Here is a 22,805-nt window from a genome sequence, read left to right as displayed (position 1 = left end):
TGGAGAATTCCATGGACAGAGGAGCCTGGCAGGCTATAACTCATGGGGTCATTAAGAGTCAGACATGACTGAGCAACTCACACCATTGGTCTCAATTACCTATTCCATTATTACTGGAAGTCTTTAGAGTAATAACTCCTTCATTTATTACTGATTTTAATAATTGAATATAATCCAAATATAATAAAATTCACCATTTTAAAGTGTACAATTCAGAAATTTTAAAACATTCACAGAGTTGTACCATCATTATCAACTAATTCCACAACATTTTTATTACCTTAAAAAGAAACCTCATAACAATTAGTAGTTATTATGCCTATTTTGCTCCAGCTCCTATCAATGGCAAATATACTTTTCTATCTGTTTAGATCTGTCTGCTTAGGACATATTGAATAACTGAATTATAAATATGTGACCTTTTGTACCTGGCTTCTTTCACATCATGTTTTAAAGTTCATATGGAACCATGTAATATCAATACTTCATTCTTTTTTTATTACTTAGTAATATTGCAGAAGCTCTATACAGTCGGTAAAAACAAGACCGGGAGCTGACTGTGGCTCACATCATGAACTCCTTATTGCCAAATTCAGACTGAAATTGAAGAAAGTGGGGAAAAACACTAGACCATTCAGGTATGACCTAAATCAAACCCCTTATGATTATACAGTGGACGTGAGAAATTAAATTAAAGGAGTAGATTGGATAGAGTGCCTGATGAACCATGGATGGAGGTTTGTGACATTGTACAGGAGACAGGAATAGAGACCATCCCTAAGAAAAAGAAATGCAAAAAAGCAGAACGGCTGTCTGAGCAGGCTTACAAACAGCTGTGAAAAGAAGAGAAGTGAAAAGCAAAGGAGAAAAGGAAAGATAAACCCATTTGAATGCAGAGTTCCAAAGAATAGCAAGGAGAGATAAGAAAGCCTTCCTCAGCGATCAGTGCAAAGAAATAGAGGAAAATAACAGAATAGGAAAGACTAGAGATCTCTTCAAGAAAATTAGAGATACCAAAGGAACATTTCATGCAAATATGGGCTCAATTAAGGACAGAAATGATATGGACCTAACAGAAGCAGAAGATATTAAGAAGACATGGCAAGAATACACAGAAGAACTGTACACAAAAGATCTTCATGACCAAGATAAACATGATGGTGTGATCACTCACCTAGAGCCAGACATCCTGGAATGAGAAGTCAAGTGGGCCTTAGGAAGCATCACTACGAACAAAGCTAGTAGAGGTGATGGAACTCCAGTTGAACTATTTCAAATCCTAAAAGATGATGTTGTGAAAGTGCTGCACTCAATATGTCAGCAAATTTGGGAAACTCAGCAGTGGCCACAGGACTGGAAAAGGTCCGTTTCCATTCCAATCCCAAAGAAAGGTAACGCCAAAGAATGCTCAAACTACCACACAATTGCACTCATCTCACATGCTAGTAAAGTAATGCTCAAAATTCTCCAAGCCAGGCTTCAGCAATACGTGAATTGTGAACTTTCAGATGTTCAAGCTGGTTTTAGAAAAGGAAGAGGAACCAGATATCAAATTGCCAACATCTGCTGGATCATCAAAAAAGCAAGAGAGTTCCAGAAAAACATCTATTTCTGCTTTATTGACTATGCCAAAGCCCTTGACTGTGTGGATCACAATAAACTGTGGAAAATTCCTCAAGAGATGGGAATACCAGACCACCTGACCTGCCTCTTGAGAAACCTATATGCAGGTCAGGAAGCAACAGTTAGAACTGGACATGGAACAACAGACTGGTTCCAAATAGGAAAAGGAGTACATCAAGGCTGTATATTGTCACCCTGCTTATTTAACTTATATGCATAGTACATCACGAGTAACACTGGGCTGGATGAAGCACAAGCTGGAATCAAGATTGCCAGGAGGAATAACAATAAGCTCAGATATGCAGATGATACCACCCAATGGCATAAAGTGAAGAAGAACTAAAGAGCCTCTTGATGAAAGTGAAAGAGGAGAGTGAAAATGTTGGCTTAAAGCTCAACATTCAGAAAACTGATATCATGGCATCCGGTCCCATCACTTCATGGCAAATAGATGGGGAAACAGTAGAAACAGTGGCTGACTTTATTTTTTGGGGCCCCAAAATCACCACAGATGGTGATTGCAGCCATGAAATTAAAAGACGCTTACTCCTTGGAAGGAAAATTATGAGCAACCTAGACAGCATATTAAAAAGCAGAGACATTACTTTGCCAACAAAGGTCTGTCTAGTCAAAGTTATGGTTTTTCCAGTAGTCATGTATGGATGTGAGAGTTGGACTATAAAGAAAGCTGAGCGCCAAAGAATTGATGCTTTTGCACTGTGGTGTTGGAGAAGACTCTTGAGAGTACCTTGGACTGCAAGGAGTTCCAACCAGTCAGTCCTAAAGGAAATCAGTCCTGGGTGTTCACTGGAAGGACTGATGTTGAGGCTGAAACTCCAATACTTTGGCCACCTGATGTGAAGAGCTGAGTCATACGAAAAGACCCTGATGTTGGGAAAGATTGAAGGCAGGAGGAGAAGGGGACGACAGAGGATAAGATGGTTAGATGGCATCACCAACTCAATGGACATGAGTTTGGGTAAACTCAGGGAGTTAGTGATAGACATGGAGGCCTGGTGTGCTGTGGTTCATGGGGTTGCAAAGAGTCGGACATGACTGAGCGACTGAACTGAACTGAATATTCTATTACGTGATTATGCCATCTTTATTTATTCATCAATTGATGGACATTTGGGTTATTTCTACTTTTCAACTGGTATGCATATTCATGTACACATTTTTGTTTAGACATACACTTTCAATTTCTGGGATATGTACCAAGAACTAGAATTGCTGAGTCATATGATAACTTTTTTTACTCTTCTAAGAACTTTCAAACTATTTTCCAAAGCAGCTGTACCATTTTACAATCCTATTAACAACTTAAGAATGTTCCAAATTCTCCACTTCCTTGCCAACACTTGTTATTGTCTGTCTTGTTACAGTCATCCTAGTGGGTATGACGTGGTATCTTAACACCTTGCTTTGCTTTTTACTAATGACTAACAATGTAACAGTGAAAGAGGATAGTGAAAAAGCTGGCTTGAAACTCAACATTCAAAAAGCTAAGATCACAGCCTCTGTCCCCATCAATTCATGGCAAAGAGATGAGGAAACAATGGAATTTTCTTTAACAAACAATTTATTTTCTTGGGCTCCAAAATCACTGCAGATGGTGACTGCAGCCATGAAATCAAAAGACGCTTGCTCCTTGGAAGAAAAGCTATGACCAATCTGCTGCTGCTGCTAAGTCGCTTCAGTCATGTCCGACTCTGTGCAACCCCATAGATGGCAGCCCACCAGAATCCCCTGTCCTTGGGATTCTCCAGGCAAGAATACTGGAGTGGGTTGCCATTTCCTTCTCCAATCTAGACAGCATATTAAAAAGCAGAGACATTACTTTGTTGACAAAGGTTCATCTAGTCAAAGCTATGGTTCTTCCAGTAGTCATGTATGGATGTCAGAGTTGGACCATAAAGAAAGCTGAGCACTGAAGAATTGATGCTTTTGAACTGTGGTGTTGAAGAAGACTCTTGAGAGCCCCTTAGACTGCAAGATCAAGCCAGTCAATCTTAAAGGAAATCAGTGCTAAATACTCACTGGAGTACTGATGCTGAAGTTCCAATACTTTGGCCACCTGATACAAAGAACTGACTCACTGGGAATGATCCTGATGCTTGGAAAGATTGAAAGCAGAGGAGAAGGGGACAATAGAAGAGATGGTTGGATGGCATCACCGACTCAACAGACATGAGTTTGAGCAAGCTCTGGGAACTGGTGATGGACAGAGAAACCTGGAGTGCTGCAGTCCATGGGGTCGCAAAGACTTAGACATGACTGAGCAACTGAATGATGTTCAGCATTTTTTCATGTGCTAATTAGCCAGCTACACATTTTCTTTGTAGAACCATAAGTTTTCTCCTAGGAATCTCACAGTTTTAGCTGTTAAATTTAGATCTCTGATTCATTATGAGTCAGTTTCAACACATTTTGTAAGGTAGAGGTCTAACTTCATTCTTTTGCAAGTTGGTATCCACTTGTCCCAGAATTATTTGTTGAAAATTCTTTCACCATTGTCTTGGCATTTTTCTTAAAAATAAATTGACTATAAGGATTTCTTTCTGTACTCTCAGTTCTAGTCTGTTGATCTGTACATCTATCTTTACACCAGAACTACAGTCCTGACTATCTAGCCTGGTAGTAAGCTGGGAAGTGTGAGTCCCCCAACTTTATTCTTTTTCAAGATTATTTTGACTATTCTTAGTTCCTTGCATTTCCATATGAATTTTACGATCAGTTTGTCAATTTCTGCACACACACACAAAAGCTGGAATTTTCATAGAGACTTCACTGAAGCTGTCTATCAATTTAGGAGTATGAAATGAAAGCAATACTGTCTTCGAATCCATGAACAAAGAACTACTTTACGTTCCATTAATTTAGGTCTTCTTTAATTTTTTCCTATGTTTGGTACTTTTCAGCATATGGGATTTTCTTTCTAATTGCAAACAGTAGAATGCGTACGTGTCTTGTTTTGGCCAATAGTTGCTAGGATCTTCTTAATTTCCATTTCAGATTGTCCATTGGTATTATTCAGAACACAAACGACTTTTCTATTTTGGTCTTGTACCCTATAACCTTGCTTGATACATTAGTTTAACAGTTTTTTGGTGAATTCTTTAGGATTTTCTCTGTTGAGAAATGCATAGTGTATTTATAACTGTTATACCTTAGTATATTGATTCTTTTATCATTATATAATGTCCTTTGTTTCTAGTACTGGTTTCTGTTTAAATTCCATTTGTCTGATATCAAAATAGCTATTCCAGCTCTCTTTTGGTTCTTGGTTGCAATATCTATCTTTTTTTCTTCCTTTTACTTTCAATCTATCTGTATCTTTGAATTTTGGTTTTTTAAATCCAGTTTAAAATCTCTAACTTTTGACTAGAATGTCTCATCCATTCACATTAAAGAAAGCCCATTCGCATACGATGTGATTACTGAGACAGAAGACTTACACTTGCCATTCCTACTTACTTGATATCCCTCATGCTTTTTGCTCTCTTCCTTATTCACTGCTGTATTTACGATAAGTGAATACTACAGTGTTTTTCTTCAGTGATTTCTCACTATTTGAGTTATTTGCTTAGTGTCTGCTCTAGAATTTACCATATACATCTTAATTTATCAGAAACAGCTTCAGATTTATACTAACCTAATTCAAATGAGCTACATAAAACATTACTCTTATATGGCTTTATTCCCTTTCTCCTGTGGCATTGCTCTACGTGTATGTCTTTTAAAGAAATTAAGAGGAAAAAACACTGCAATTATATTTTTGCAGGTTTTTGTTAATATGAATTCTTATCATTTCTGGCTTTTTTCATTTACTCCTGTGGAATCAAATTACTACCTAGGGTATCAAATTACCATCTGGGGTCATTTCTTTAACCCAGTGGAGCTTTGCTACCATCTACCTCCTTTGTACTATAGAAACAGAAAATATACTACATTTCTATATGTCATTGGTAGCAAAATATATACATTGTTTTATTTTTTATTAATTTTTATTGGAGTACAGTTGATTTTCAAATTGAGGTGCTGGAAAAGACTCTTGAGAGCCCCTTGGACAACAAGGAGATCAAACCAATCAATCCTAAAGGAAATTAACCCTGAATAATTGACGTTGAATGGTTCTATGAAGACCTACAAGACCTTTTAGAACTAACACCCAAAAAAGATGTCCTTTTCATTATAGGGGACTGGAATGCAAAAGTAGGAAGTCAAGAAACACCTGGAGTAACAGACAAATTTGGCCTTGGAATGCGGAATGAAGCAGGGCAAAGACTAATAGAGTTTTGCCAAGAAAATGCACTGGTCATAGCAAACACCCTCTTCCAACAATACAAGAGAAGACACTACACATGGACATCACCAGATGGTCAACACCGAAATCAGATTAGTTATATTCTCTGCAGCCAAAGATGGAGAAGCTCTATACAGTCAACAAAAACAAGACCAGGAGCTGACTGTGGCTCAGATCATGAACTCCTTATGACCAAATTCAGACTCAAATTGAAGAAACTATGGAAAACCGCTAGACCATTCAGGTATGACCTAAATCAAATCCCTTGTGATTATACATTGGAAGTGAGAAATAGATTTAAGGGACTAGATCTGATAGATAGAGTGCCTGATGAACTATGGATGGAGGTTCGTGACATTGTACAGGAGACAGGGATCAAGAACATCCCCATGGAAAAGAAATGCAAAAAAGTAAAATGGCTGTCTGGGGAGGGCTTACAAATAGCTGTGAAAAGAAGAGAAGTGAAAAGCAAAGGAGAAAAGGAAAGATATAAGCATCTGAATGCAGAGTTCCAAAGAATAGCAAGAAGAGATAAGAAAGCCTTCTTCAGCAATCAATGCAAAGAAATAGAGGAAAAGAACAGAATAGGAAAGACTAGAGATCTCTTCAAGAAAATTAAGAGATACCAAGGGAATATTTCATGCAAATATGGGCTCGATAAAGGACAGAAATTGTATGGACTTAACAGAAGCAGAAGATATTAAGAAGAGGTGGCAAGAATACACAGAAGAACTGTACAAAAAAGATCTTCACAACCAAGATAATCACAATGGTGTGATCATTCATCTAGAGCCAGACATCCTGGAATGTGAAGTCAAGTGGGCCTTAGAAAGCATCACTACGAACAAAGCTAGTGGAGATGATGGCATTCCAGTTGAGCTATTTCAAATTCTAAAAGATGATGCTGTGAAAGTGCTGCACTCAATATGCCAGCAAATTTGGAAAACTCAGCAGTGGCCACAGGACTGGAAAAGGTCAGTTTTCATTCTAATCCCAAAGAAAGGCAACACCAAAGAATGTTCAAACTATCACACAATTGCACTCATCTCACATGCTAGTAAAGTAATGCTCAAAATTCTCCAAGCCAGGCTTCAGCAATACGTGAACCATGAACTTCCAGATGTTCAAGTTGGTTTTAGAAAAGGCAGAGGAACCACAGATCAAATTGCCAACATCTGCTGGATCATCAAAAAAGCAAGAGAGTTCCAGAAAAACATCTATTTCTGCTTTATTGACTATGCCAAAGCCTTTGACTGTGTGGATCACAATAAACTGTGGAAAATTCTGAAAGAGAAGGGAATACCAGACCACCTGACCTGCCTCTTGAGAAACCTATATGCAGGTCAGGAAGCAACAGTTAGAACTGGACATGGAACAACAGACTGGTTCCAAATAGGAAAAGGAGTACGTCAAGGCTGTATATTGTCACCCTGCTTATTTAACTTATATGCAGAATACATCATGAGAAACGCTGGACTGGAAGAAACACAAGCTGGAATCAAGATTGCTGGGAGAAATATCAATAAGCTCAGATATGCAGATGACACCACCTTTATGGCAGAAAGTGAAGAAGAACTAAAAAGCCTCTTGATGAAAGTGAAAGAGAAGAGTGAAAAAGTTGGCTTAAGGCTCAACATTCAGAAAATGAAGATCATGGCATCCGGTCCCATCACTTCATGGGAAATAGATGGGGAAACAGTGGAAACAGTGTCAGACTATTTGGGGGGGCTCCAAAATCACTGCAGATGGTGACTGCAGCCGTGAAATTAAAAGACGCTTACTCCTTAGAAGAAAAGTTATGACCAACCTAGATAGCATATTCAAAAGCAGAGATAATACTTTGCCGACTAAGGTCTGTCTAGTCAAGGCTATGGTTTTTCCTGTGGTCATGTATGGATGAAGGTAATGGCATCCCACTCCAGTGCTCTTGCCTGGAAAACCTCACTGACGGAGGAGCCTGGTGGGCTGCAGTCCGTGAGGTCGCTAAGAGTCTGACACGACTGAGCGACTTCACTTTCAGTTTTCACTTTCGTGCACTGGAGAAGGAAGTGGCAACCCACTCCAGTGCTCTTGCCTGGAGAATCCCAGGGATGAGGGAGCCTGGTGGGCTGCCATCTAGGGGGTCGCACAGAGCCGGACACAACTGAAGTGACTTAGCAGCAGCATGTATGGATGTGAGAGTTGGACACTGAAGAAGGCTGAGCGCCGAAGAATTGATGCTTCTGAACTGTGGTGTTGGAGAAGACTCTTGAGAGTCCCTTGGACTGCAAGGAGATCTAACCAATCCATTCTGAAGGAGATCAGCCCTGGGATTTCTTTGGAAGGATACTAAAGCTGAAACTCCAGTACTTTGGCCACCTCATGTGAAGAGTTGACTCATTGGAAAAGACTCTGATGCTGGGAGGGATTGGGGGCAGGAGGAGAAGGGGATGACAGAGGATGAGATGGCTGGATGGCATCACTGACTCGATGGACATGAGTCTGAGTGAACTCCGGGAGTTGGTGATAGACAGGGTGGCCTGGCGTGCTGCGATTCATGGGGTCGCAAGGAGTTGGACACGACTGAGTGACTGAACTGAATCATTGGAAAGACTGACACTGAAGCTGAAGCTCCAATACTTTGGCCACGCTATGCGAACAGCCAACTCATTGGAAAAGACCCTGATGCTGGGAAAGATTGAAGGCAAAAGGAGAACAGGGTGGCAGACAATAAGATGATTGGGCAACATCACCGATTTGAAGGATATGAACCTGGGCAAACTCTAGGAGATAGTGAGGGACAGGGAGGCCTGGGGTGATGCAAGTCCATGGGTCGCAAAGAGTTTGACCCTGCTTAGTGACTGAACAACAACAACAAATAGCTGCTTTACAATGTTGTGTTAGTTTCTCATTGTACAGCAAAGTTAATCAGCCATATATATACATATATCCACTCTGTTATAGATTTCCTTCCCATTTAAGTCACCACCGAAGACTGAGGAGAATTCCTTGTGCTCATTAACTATTTTATAGATAGTGGTGGTTTAGTGGCTACGTCATGTCCAATCCTTGCAATCCCATGGACTGTATGTAGCCTGCCAGGCTCTTCTGTCCATGGGATTATCCCGGCAAGAATACTAGAGTGGGTTGCCATTTCCTACTCCAGATTTTATACATAGTAGTGTACATATGTCAGTCCCAATCACCCAATTCTTCCCTCCCTCTCTCTCTCCCATCCTTTGGTGGCCATACATTTGTTCTCTATGTCAGTGTCTTTATTTCTGTTTTGCAAATAGGTTCATCTCTACCATTTTTCTAAATCCACATATAAAGTGTTAGTTACTGCTCCTCCATCCATGGAATTCTCCAGACAAGAATACTGGAGTGGGTTGCCATTTCCTTCTCCAGGAGATATTCCTGACCTAGGGATCAAACCCAGGTCTCCTGCATTGCAGGCAGATTCTTTACCGTCTGAACCACCAGGAAAGCCATGATATTATACAATATCTTTTTCTGACATACTTCACCTGTTATGATAATCTCTAGGTCCATCCACATTTCTGCAAACGACATTATTTCATTCCTTTTTATGACCAAGTAATCTTCTACTGTGTATATGTACAGTAGCAAGAATTAAGAAGCTATTCTTTATCCATTCCTTTGTCAATGGACATTTGCATTGCCCGCTGTGCTGCAATGAACACTGGAGTACATACATCCTTTAGAAATATGGTTTTCTCCAGATATATGCCCAGGAATGGGATTGCTGGGTCATATGATAGCTATTTTTAGTCTTTTAAGAAACCTCCATACTATTCTCCATAGTGGCTGTACCAATTTACACTCCCATCAACAGTGTAGGAAGGTTCCCTTTTCAGCATTTATTGTTTGTAGAATTTTTGATGATGGCCATGCTGGTGTGAGGTGATACCTCATTGTAGTTTTGATTTGCATTTCTCTAGTAATAATGTTGAGCATCTTTTTATGTGTCTGTTGGCCATCTATATGTCTTCTTTGAAGAAATCTCTATTTAGGTCTTCCACACTGTTTTTGATTGGGTTGTTCATTTTCTTTCTATATTGATCTGGATGAGGTGTTAGTATATTTTGGAGATTAATCCCTGCTGTTGCTTCGTTGGCAAATATTTTCTCCCATGTAATGGTTGTCTTTTTGTTTTATGGTTTCCTTTGCTCTGTAAAGCTTTTAAATTTAATTAGGTCCCATTTGTTTATTTTTGTCTTTTTTTCCATCACTCTAGGCAGTAGATCAAAAAATGTCTTGCTGTGATTTATGTCACAGACTGTTCTGTCTACATTTTCCTCCAAGAGTTTTATGGTATCTAGCATTTAGGTCTTTAATCCATTTTGAGGGGTGTGTGTGTGTGTGTGTGTGTGTGTGGTGTTAGGGAATGTTCTAATTTCATTCTTTTACATGCAGTTGTTCAGTTTTACCAGCACCGTTTATTGGAGAGACTGTCTTTTTTCCATTGTATATTCTTGCCTCCTTTTTCATAAATAGAAATATCTTGCTTTCCTATACACTAACAATGAAAGATCAGAAAGAGAGATTAAGGAAATAATCCCATTTACCATTACATCAAAAAGAATAAAATACCTAGGAATAAATTGATCTAAGAAAGTAAAAGACCTGTACTAGGAAAACTGTAAGATACTGATGAAAGAAAGCCAAGATAACAAAAATAAGTGGAAAGATATACTGTGTTCTTGGATGGGCCACAGGTAGCCACAGGTGCATGGATTTACCTCTGGCCTTTCTATCCTGTTACGCTGATCTATATTTCTGTTTTTGTGCCAGTCCCATATTGTTTCAATTACTGCAAATTTGTAGTATAGTCGGAAGCCAGGGAGCCTGACTCCTCCAGCTCCATTCTTCTTTCTCAAGATTGCTTTTGCTATTCAGAGTCTTTTTTGTTTCCATACAAATTGTAAATTTTTTTAATTCTTTGAAAAGTGCCCTTGAATAGGGATTGCATTAAATCTATAGATTGCTTTTGGGTAGTATAGTCATTTTGACAATAGTGATTCTTCCAGTCCAAGAACACAGTATATCTTCCCATCTATTTTTGTTATCTTGGATTTCTTTCATCAGTGTCTTACAGTTTTCTGAGTACAGGTCTTTTACTTTCTTAGATCAGTTTATTCCTAGGTATTTTATTCTTTTTGATGCAATGGTAAATAGGATTATTTCCTTAATCTCTTTTTCTGATCTTTTATTGTTAGTGTATACTACTACTACTACTACTAAGTCGCTTCAGTCGTGTCCGACTCTGTGCGACCCCACAGACAGTGGCCCACCAGGCTCCCCCGTCCCTGGGATTCTCCAGGCAAGGACACTGGAGTGAGTTGCCACTTCCTTCTCCAATGCATGAAAGTGAAAAGTGAAAGTGAAGTCACTCAGTCGTGTTCGACTCTCAGTGACCCCATGGACTGCAGCCCACCAGGCTCCTCCGCCCATGAGATTCTCCAGGCAAGAGTACTGGAGTGGGGTGCCTTTGCCTTCTCCGTTGTTAGTGTATAGGAAAGCAAGATATTTCTGTTTATTAATTTTGTATCCTGCAACTTTACCAAATGCATTGATGAGCTCTAATAGTTTTCTGGTAGCATTTTCAGGATTTTCCACATTTGGAAAACTCAGCAGTGGCCACAGGACTGGAAAAGGTCAGTTTTCATTCCAATCCCAAAGAAAGGCAATGCCAAAGATGTTCAACTTACCATACAATTGCACTTCTTTCACAGGCCAGCAAGATTATGCTCAAAATCCTTCAAGCTAGGCACCAGCAGTACATGAATGGAGAACTTCCAGATGTACCAACTGGATTTAGAAAAGACAGAGGAACTAGAAATCAAATTGCCAATATCCACTAGATCATAGAAAAAGTAAGGGAATTCCAAAAAACATCTACCTCATTGACTATGCTAAAGGCTTTGACTGCAAGGATCACAATAAACTGTGGAATATTCTTAATGAGAATGGGAATACCAGACCCCATTACCTGCCTCCTGAGAAAGCTGTATGCAGGACAAGAGCAACATTTAGAAACGGATATAGGACAACAGACTGTTTGCAAATTGGGAAAGGAGTACGTCAAGGCTGTATATTGTCACCCTGCTTATTTAACTTATATGCAGAGTACATCACGCAAAATGCCGGGCTGGATGAATCACAAGCTGGAATCAAAATTCCTGGGAGAAATATCAGTAACCTCAGATATGCAGATGATATCACTTTAATGGCAGAAAGCAAAGAGGAACTAAAGAGCCTCTTGATGAAAGTGAAAGAGGAGAGTGAAAAAGCTGGCTTAAAACTCAACATTTAAAAAACTAAGATCATGTCATCCAATCCTATCACTTCATGGCAAATAGATGGGGAAAATGTGGAAACAGTGTCATTTTTCATTTTCTTGGGCTCCAAAATCAATGCAGATGGTGACTACAGCCAAAATTTTAAAAGACGCTTGCTGTCTTGTTCTTGATCTGAGAGGAAATGCTTTCAGCCTTTCACTATTGAGTATGATGCTAGCTGTACGTTTGTCATCAGTTCAGTTGCTCACTTAGGTCTGACTCTTTGCGACTCTATGGACCACAGCACTCCAGGGCTCCCTGTTCATCAATAACTCCAGAAGTTTACTCAAACTCATGTCCATTAAGTCGGTGATGCCATCCAACCATCTCATCCTCTGTTGTCCCCTTCTCCTCCCACCTTCATATCTTTCCCAGTGTCAGGGTCTTTTCAAATGAGTCAGTTCTTCGCATCAGGTGGCCAAAGTATTGGAGTTTCAGCTTCAGCTCCAGTCCTTCCAATGATTATTCAGGACTGATTTCCTTTAGGATGGACTGGTTGGATCTCCTTGCAGTCCAAGGGACTCTTAGGAGTCTTCTCTAACACCACAGTTCAAAAGCATCAACTCTTTGGTGCTCAGCTTTCTTTATAGTCCAACTCTCACATCCATACATGACCACTGGAAAAACCATAGCCTTGACTAGACGGACCTTTGTTGATAAAGTAATGTCTCTGCTTTTCAATATGCTGTCTAGGTTGCTCATAACTTTTCTCCCAAGGAGTAAGTATCTTTTAATTTCATAGCTGCAATCACAATCTGCAATGATTTTGGAGCCGAAAAAAACAGTCTGTCACTGTTTCCACTATTTCCCCATCTATTTGCCATGAAGTGATGGGACCAGATGCCATGATCTTAGTTTTCTGAATGCTGAGTTTTAAGCCAGCATTTTCACTCTCCTCTTTCACTTTCATCAAGAGGCTTTTTAGTTCCTCTTTACTTTCTGCCATAAGGGTGATGTCATCTTCATATCTGAGGTTATCGATATTTCTCCCGGCAATCTTGATTCCAGCTTGTGCTGCCTCTAGCCCAGTGTTTCTCATGATGTACTCTGCATATAAGTTAAATAAGCAGGGTGACCTGACAGATTCCTTTCCCTATTTGAAACCAGTCTATTGTTCCATGTCCAGTTCTAACTGTTGCTTCTTGACCTGCATACAGATTTCTCAGGAGGCAGGTCAGATGGTCTGGTATTCCCATCTCTTTGAGAACTGTCCACAGTTTGTTGTGATCCACACAGTTAAAGGCTTTGGCATAGTCAATAAAGCAGAAATAGATGTTTTTCTGGAACTCTCTTGCTTTTTCAATGATCCAGAGAATGTGGGCAATTTGATCTCTACCTTTTCTAAAACCAGCTTGAACATCTGGAAGTTCATGGTTCACGTATTGCTGAAGCCTGGCTTGGAGAATGTTGAGCATTACTTTACTAGCATGTGAGATGAGTGCAACTGTGCAGTAGTTTGAGCATTCTTTGGCATTGCCTTTCTTTGGGATTAGAATGAAAACTGACCTTTTCCAGTCCTGTGGCCACTGCTGAGTTTTCCAAATTTACTGACATATTGAGTGCAGCACTTTCACAGCATCACCTTTAGGATTTGAAATAGTTCAACTGGAGTTCCATCACCTCCACTAGCTTTGTTCGTAGTGATGCTTCCTAAGGCCCACTTGACTTTGCATTCCAGGATGCCTGGCTCTAGGTGAGTGATCAAACCACCATGATTATCTGGGTCGTGAAGATCTTTTTTGTACAGTTCTTCTGTGTATTCTTGCCATGTCTTCTTAATATCTTCTGCTTCTGTTAGGTCCATACCATCTGTCCTTTATTGTGCCCATCTTTGCATGAATGAATGAAGAGATGGAGCCAAAGCTAAAACAACATCCAGTTGTGGATGTGACTGGTGATAGAAGCAAAGACTGATGCTGTAAGGAGCAATATTGCATAGGATCCTGGAATGTTAGTTCCATGAACCAAGGCAAATTGGAAGTGGTCAAACAGGAGATGGCAAGAGTAAATGTCGACATTTTAGGAATCAGTGAACTAAAATGGACTGGAATGGGTGAATTTAACTCAGATAAACATTTTATCTATTACTGTGGGCAAGAATCCCTTAGAAGAAATGGAGTAGCCATCACAGTCAACGAAAGAGTCAGAAATGCAGTACTTGGATGCAATCTCAAAAACAACAGAATGATCTTTGTTCGTTTCCAAGGCAAACCATTCAATATCATGGTAACCCAAGTCTATGCCCCAACCAGTAATGCTGAAGAAGCTGAAGTTGAATGGTTCTATGAAGACCTACAAGACCTTCTAGAACTAACACCCAAAAAAGATGTCCTTTTCATTATAGGGGACTGGAATGCAAAAGTAGGAAGTCAAGAAACACCTGGAGTAACAGGCAAATTTGTCCTTGGAGTACAGAATGAAGCAGGGCAAAAGCTAATAGAGTTTTGCCAAGAGAACGCACTGGTCATAGCAAACAACCTCTTCCAACAACAGAAGAGGTTTGTCATATATGGCTTTATTATGTTGAGGCAGGTTCCCTCTAAGCCTACTTTCTGGAGAGCTTTCATCACAAATGTTTGTTGAACTTTGTCAAAAGCTTTTTCTGCATCTATTGAGATTATATATATATAGCTTTATAATATTGCTTTTAACTGACTTAGAAAAGAAGAAAATACATTTTATTGTCTAACTACCTTTATGATTGCTCTTTGCTTTTTTTCTTTCAGTATGGATTCAAACTATTGTCTGGGTCTTGCTTTCAAATATGAAGAACCTGCATCAGTATTTCTTTATGGTGAGTCCACCAGAAACAAATTCTCTCATTTTCTGCTTATTTGCAAATATCTTTATTTCACCTTCATTTTTGAAAGACAGGCTTACTATATATAGGATTCTTGGTTGAGTTTTTGTTTCCCTTTGAGTTTTTTGAGCATATTATCCTATCACCTTCTTGTCCCCACTGTTTCTGTTGAGAAGGCAGTTGTTAATTTTGTTGTGGTTAACCTTGCAAATGACAAGTTGTTTTTCTCTTTCTGTTTTAAAGGTTTTTCCTTGTCTTTCAGCATTTTCAATGATTCATCTATTTGTGAATCTCTTGCATGTATCCTATTTGGAATCCCTTGAGCTTCCTGGAGGAACAGATTAACATATCTGAATAAGTGGAAACTTTTTAGCTTTTATTTCTTCAATGCTTCTTCTGCTCCCCTCTCTCCTTTCCTTCTGGCTCTCCCATCATGCATATGTTAGTGTGCTTAATAGGGCCCCATATTTTTCTGAAGTTCTATTCATTTTTCTTCATTTTTCTCTCTGTTCTTTGGACTACACAATCTCTATTGATCTTTTTTCTGCCTGTTCAAATCTACTGTTGAGCCCAACTAGCAAGTTTTTAAATTTCAGCTGTATTTGTCAATTCCAGAATTTCCATTTGGTTCCTTTACTTTAAATTTTCTTTTTTTTATTAATACTGTCTATTTGATGTGACATCACCATCATATTCTTTAATCATGGCTTCCTTTAGTTCTTTGAAGAAAATTATAATGGCTACTTTGAAGTATTTGTCTGACAAATCTGACATCAGATCATTCTCACAGGCAGTTTCTATTGCCTGCCTTCCCTACCATACCCCATCCCCAGTGGATGAATTATAATTTCCTTTTCTTTTGAATGTCTTGTAATTGTTTTTATTGGAAACTAGGCATTTTAGAAACTATATTTTAACAACTCTGGGTACTGATCCACCTCCTCTCCCCCAAGGTTTGTTACTATTATTTGTTTGTTTACTTGTTTTCTGACTAGCTGGATTATTTTAGTGAAATCTGCTTCCTCTGTCTCCCATAATTTATATTAATCAAACCAAACATGAAAGGTTGTGTTCAACCTTGAATGTCACATCTGAAGAATACTAACAAACATAAGCATGGAAAGAGGAAAATTCCAGGATGAGGAGGGTTTCAAAATACAATAGACAAAAAGGGTAAGGAAATTGGGGATATTTTACATGAAGTCAATCAGACTAATAGGATAAAAAGGACACAAAGCTGCTGATTTCAAAGTTGTGGTACAGCTGAAGCCAGGGAGGGAGAGGTCACAGAACTTAGACAAATGTAGGCATTATAGGGAACAGATTTTAGCTCAAAAATACAAGAAAGAATTTTTAAAATAAGCAATTCAACAGTGGCATATACTACCTTATAAAAGAATAAGGGTTTTACTTTTAAGCAGAAATTTTCAACATGTCACAACTGTTGAGAATGACACTCCTTGTTTGAGAGGGACATCTGAGCAGATGATCATATTTTTCATGACAGTCAAAAACCTTGACCTCAAATGTAGTCATTTTTACAGAATGCAAAGCACTTTACATGCCTATAGGTATACATTGCAAATAAACTATTATTCTTTTCAAGAAAAATGTGTACAAAGAAACCTTAAATGTTTCTCTAGCAAAGAGTTCCTTTGAGATTGCTGTTTAAAAGTATTTTTCTGATCAGTCACATATCTGAGAGATAACTATATAAATCATTGGGAGAAATGATTAATTACTTTGAGCTTCTACATTCATGTACTTGCTTTAAAATTTTAGAATAAATTAATTCATTTTTTAAGAGTCCCTCAGTTCTTAGAAAATACTTTTTTAATGAAGTAATTGAGATCCAGAACTCACCAGAAGAAATCTTACCAGCACCTTTATAGTCAACAGAAAATGCAGATGTGACTCCATTGGCTGACCCCAGCTCACCCATGGAAATTTGATAAGGGGGCCTCAGCTTGATTTCCATCTGCATGTCAGACAGATTTATCTTTGTTGAAAGAGACCTGGGATTATTATATCGCTGCTTGGTCCTCTGAATGAAGTTATCTATGTAAAATAAAAAATAAATTTCCTTGCAGTCATTTGTTAATTAAATCATTTGAAAGTGTGATGTTTACAGACAGTAAATTTGGTGATAAACAGTTTGTTATCCTAAATGTTCAACCTGTCATGGAATGCCCTAATATTATTTGTGTTTAATATATCATGGCATCATCAGTTTTTCTCACTAGAAATTATACTCTAGAAACTACTAATTATAACTAAACTAAGGATTTAATATCACATGGTTGTGAGAATACTTCTACAATTATATCCACTTCAAGGAATTACTCTGAACCTCTTAAAAAAAAATGAAAATAGCTCCCTTTAAATTTAAACCAAAGCTTTAATTTGTACAGGGATTCAGATCTCATAAAATATTATCTGTAAGTATTACCAGTTGTAATTACATTAAAACATAGACTGTAAATTGCATGTTCATATAAATCTGTTTTCTTATTTATTGCTTATACCATTAGAACATATGCTTTAAAGAACAAATTTAATGAAATCAATAAAAGACATTTCCTAAATTTCTCCCAATTTTATTTCCACTATTTGCACCTTGAATTTACCCTTTGTCCCCCTTCTGCATCAGGAGTCAAGCAAACTAATGTCCACAGGCCAAATCTAGCCTGTTGATTCTATTTGTGAACAAAATGTTACTGGAATATAACTATACTCATTCATTTATGCATTGCCTATGGCTGTTTTCAAGCCATAATAGCAAGGACTGAGACTGAGAAAATAATCCTTAAAGCCTAAAATTGTACTATCTGGTCCTTTCCAATAAACGTTTGTCAACTTCTGTTCTATATTAAGCAGCCTAAAAATACTATCACATAAACACAAAGCTCTGAATCTCTAGCTTATAAATTTCTCACTGAGAAATTATCCTCTGGGATTAATTCTTTGAGCCAATAATCACGATCCTCTAGAGAGTTCAAACAGAACCTTTTCTAATAGGCATCCAAGTGAAGAAGTTGCCATAATTTATAGACTGTCGAACTATTCTGTCAAAAGCAAGTTAGTAGAATTTTTTGAGTTTTCTCTCTGTCCCTTAGTATTAGATGAAAAGTCATTTATGACTGAATAGAGACAGGATAATGAAAAGGGAGAAAAAAAAAAATCAGGCCCTTACCAAATTCAATGAAACAGTACGGTCTGACAGCAGTATTTGTCTTCATCATGTTATAAGTAGTAATGAACTCCTTCTGAAGCTCATCCAGGAAAGAGAAGGCCAGAACATTTGGGTAATTTTCAGTGCACAACATCATGTAGCTCACTCCCATAGAGCTAATAAAACTACAGTGTAAAAAACATCAGATTTAAAATTTCAAATTAAATCAAGGTAATTCATTACTTCACAAGACTGGCTCTATACACCATACACTGCTGCTACAGAGGCATTGATGATATTAACACTTATTAAATATTTTGGCAAAAAATTAAAGGAATTGAAATCAGTTGCAGTTTAAAAACAATAGACAAAAAAGTGAATGTATCCACTTTGCTGTATAGCAGAAACTAACACAACATTGTAAATCAACTATATTCAAACTAAGATTCATTTTTAAACAGTGGAGAGGGACATATACTGTGATCCGAACGTTTCAGTTATTTATCATTTGGGGTAGAAAGCAGGAAAGACTATGCAAATAGATAAGAGTCACAGATAGCTTAACATTTCAATCCTTCAACCTAGAGAAATTTAACACTGAGGTTCTGATGAAAGTTATGGACACTCCTTGCAGAAACAACACAGAATTTGGCTAACAGTCTCAAGGTGATTACTGACCTCCTAAAGTTATCCACTTACTCCAAAATCAAATCCTCTACTTCACAAAATGAATTATGTATCATTGGGGGAAAAAGAGAATTTAGGAGTTCATAACAACAAATAAAAGGGAAGAAAGGAAGACTCATTCATAGCAGAATGCTGAATACCACCTGGTAAATGTGGAGACAGTGGTAGAACTGGGAAACTTAGCACTTTGCAGCCTACACAGTAAAGAATGAATCCATTTATAAACAGTGGGTGCTAAATCTAGGTAGGTACTTTGGTAAGGAGCAGGAAATCGTGCATGGCTTTAAAATGTCTTCTCATGGATTGCTTATTGGCTGCAGGGGAATTCTACTGTATTTATAAAACAGTAGAAACTAGACAACACCTTAACCAGGTACTCTAATATCACTAAAGAGGGACAGATGGCCTTCCCATGCCTCCAGATGTGATCCTCGGTAAGACATATCAGTTCTGGCTGAGAATGCATAATCTGAATCTAATCATGAAGGAACACCAGAGTAATCAACGTTCTATTTTCTTTTAAAAGGGTGTGGGGTGGGGAGCTGTATTCTTCAGAAATCTCAAAGTTGAAAAAAAAAAAAAGAAAGAAAGAAAGAAAGGCTTTGGAAACATTTCTGATCACAGGAGGTTAAAGAGACACAACTAAATGCAATACCTAACCCTAGTCTGGATCCTGTGTTACAGAAGGGGGAAAATTCTATAGAGGACATTCCTTGGTCAACTGACAAAAACAGAAAACAGGCGGTACGGTAGTTTAGGTAAAAGTATACTATCAATATTAAATATACTAGATCTGATAACCATACTATAATTAAGTATAGGAATATCTCTAACCTTAGAAAATACACTCTGAAGTAGTTAGGAATAAAAGGGTATGGTATTTTTGTTTCTCTCAAATGGTTTGGACAAAAATAAATCAGATAGATAAAACAATAAAGTAAATGGGGTAAAATGTTAACAAAATGTGACTCTGGGTTCAAGTAATATTTGTAATTTTCATACTTGTACAACTTTTCTGAAAGTTTGGAATCATTTCTAAATAAGTTAAAATTTAAAAACAAAAATGTTTAACCATCTTCTATTGGAAAAAAAATTTCTAAAACAAAGTATACATTGCCCTATAACATGCATAGGATGGGACAGAAATTGATAGTTTTCAATGAGTCATTAAATGTTCTTGCGTAGTACTGTCAACACCGTTCTGGTCTAGCTCAAGGGAAGCAAACAGAGCGTACAGGCTATAACCTTGCCACTCCCATGCCAGACACTGCTAATCTGTCACAGCAGTTTTTACTACCGAACCCTGATCTACATCAGAGTCTCTCTCTCTCCCTTTTTCTCTACTATTATAGAAGCAGAATTTATTAATATCATTTTAAATTTAACTTTTAAAATAGTCACATGACTCAAATTTTAAAAGAATGAAAAATGAAAGGAAATATATACTTGAAGTATCTTATCCCCACCGCTGCTCTCAGATACTCAATTCTCTGTCCCTCAAGCAACTCATGTTACTATTAATTTCATATGCATCCTTCCAGAGTTATGCATATGAAAACAAATATACATCTGTCTTTTTTAAAACACCACCCAAGGCAGCCAAATGATGTGGGGTTGGTACCTATTCATCATCTATTATTAACAGTGCAGGATACACTACTAGAAAAATTGTGCTGATCTTGTTCTTCTGGAATAACCTGAAATTCCTTTCTGAAGTTCCACTTACCATACAGCCATTTGATGCAATGTTTTTCAAGCTGAAAGTTGTGACCCCTCCCCAGTAGATCATAAAATTAATGAATTACACACAGCATTTTCTTAAAAACTGAAATAGAATATTACAGAAAATGCCAGAATGCAAATTGTTTCATAAAACTTTGGTTTATTCTATTTGTATGCTAAGTAACGGTCACAAAGTAAAATGTATCTCTTCTTGTGGGTCACAGTCAAAAAAGTTTAGCCATAATGTACTGTACTTTTCTACAAAATTGTCAACTAAATTGAAAAATCAAAGTATGATTTTCCCAAATACTTTTCCCTGTCCAAAAAAATCTTCACTGTCACTATCAAAATTCTTCAACATGTCATTAGCATTCAAATATATCTCACAATAACTTGAACTGTGATAGAACAAAATTGGTGATTGGCTTCTAAACACTTGGAACTTTCAAGTAGCTACGAGGCATTATTTCACTATCCTTCAATAATATGATGGAAGCTTTTACACTCCAGTTTTTGTGCTATAACAGGGTTTTACTGTACTTCCATGTTAATAACAGTGAACCATAGACACCTACATGTGTTTATCCCAAATGGTTTCTCTTGCTTGCATTCAATTTATTATAAAGTCTTTATTTTATTATAAATGCTTGATATTCTCCAAAAATGCTATATTCTATAGTATTATGACTTTTCATAGTGAATTTACCCTTACAATGCTGTCTTTTTTTGAAATGCAAAGCTGGTTTTCCAAAATTACATACAACTCTGTTATCAAAGGTTCTACTCTGTTATTAAAGGTTCTACTTTTTCATATCACTGGGACAAACTGAAAGACTCCTACCATCGCGCTGAAGACAACTTGCAATGAAATAGTCTAAAGTCACTAGAGGCAAGCAAGTTTGTGCAGGCTTTAGCCTGTCCATCAAGTTCATTTGGCTCACTTGTTACAGACAATCTGGCTGTTGTTCTTCTGCCTTGATGAGAAGGAAGAAGAGAAGCAGTAGTAACAGTAATGGCACGATTTAATAATAGTAACAGTAATAGCAGGTACAGTTTACTGATCACTTGGTATGAACCAGGCCCTTTGCTACGTATTTTACATATTTTATCTAATTTCATTCTTACTTTATGTAAATAAAGCACATGCTATCTATCTTCACGTAATTAACCCAGTTTATACTTACATATTTGTATGTTTGTTATGTCTCTCTCACTAACATTTATGCTCCATGAGGGCAGAGACGATTCTTTACAGTTCACCACTGTATTCTTAATATCTAGAATATTATGTCCAGTACACAATAAGTGCTCAATAAATTTGTAAATAAATAAGTGCATAGATGGCATCATTCATTTATTCATCTATACCTAATTGATTTAGATACTATGCACAGATAATTGCACAGCTCAGTGGCATCTACACCAAGAAGCTCAATAAACACCTGACTAATGACAGAAGGGAGTAGAACTTCACATCCTCTTCCAGGTCATTGTTCCCAGAAGGTTTGAGTTCAAGTCACTAAGTCTTCAACATCCCCCTATTTAAAAGACAGAGCTGTTCTCAGAGATCATGTAGAACTACTCACCTGTGCACTGAGTACCTCCAGATGGTTATAAAGATCTAACAAGTCTGTCGGCTTTCCTCTTATCACAGCCATGAGTAATCCTCACATCAACAAAAAGTCCTCTTTTCTCCACCTTGAGCACAATTCTTAAATTGTCACTGTTTTCTTCCTACTTCACTCTAACTTCCTTTTTCTTTTTTATTTCCTTCCACTTCTGGACTTTGGGATCCATGGGATTTGATCTCTATAGCTACTGCCTTTCTTCTGACCCAGGAATTTATCTAACCTCATTACATCTTTGGTTCCTCTCCATGGCACATATACTAGAAACTTCTTTAAGGAATTCCAAGGTCAAGAGTGTCTGGGACAGGTAAGGCTGGCTGAAGTTCAAACTACAGATAAGGAGGCTTTACCACTTTCAGTCACTTTGTTTAAAAGCTAATTTTAACACGTATCCAAGCAGGCTGCACCTCAAGTGATTCCTGAAGTCCAACAAAATGAATAAGTGGTTTTAGACATTAAACTTTTCCTAGTACCTAATTTTATTTATGAAATGCCAAAAAAAATTTTTTAGACATCACCAATTAAA

The 22,805-nt window shown here is 37.7% G+C and overlaps 1 protein-coding gene across 1 annotated transcript in view; it reads right to left on the bottom strand.

Moving 5' to 3' along the window:
• SEC22A (SEC22 homolog A, vesicle trafficking protein) overlaps positions 1-22,805 on the bottom strand; it is an 86,022-nt gene that overhangs the window by 38,201 nt on the left and 25,016 nt on the right. The window contains exons 3-4 of the mRNA XM_052643542.1: positions 18,264-18,427; positions 16,934-17,128 (exon numbers count right to left, since the gene is read on the bottom strand). Of these exons, the coding sequence (XP_052499502.1) occupies positions 16,934-17,128; positions 18,264-18,427 (359 nt within the window). The remainder of the gene's footprint in view (positions 1-16,933; positions 17,129-18,263; positions 18,428-22,805) is intronic.

Source organism: Budorcas taxicolor, chromosome 1 (assembly GCF_023091745.1).
Source record: "Budorcas taxicolor isolate Tak-1 chromosome 1, Takin1.1, whole genome shotgun sequence".
Lineage (NCBI taxonomy): Eukaryota > Metazoa > Chordata > Mammalia > Artiodactyla > Bovidae > Budorcas > Budorcas taxicolor.
Note: the sequence above shows the minus strand (reverse complement) of the source record. Positions and strands in the feature narration are given on the sequence as shown.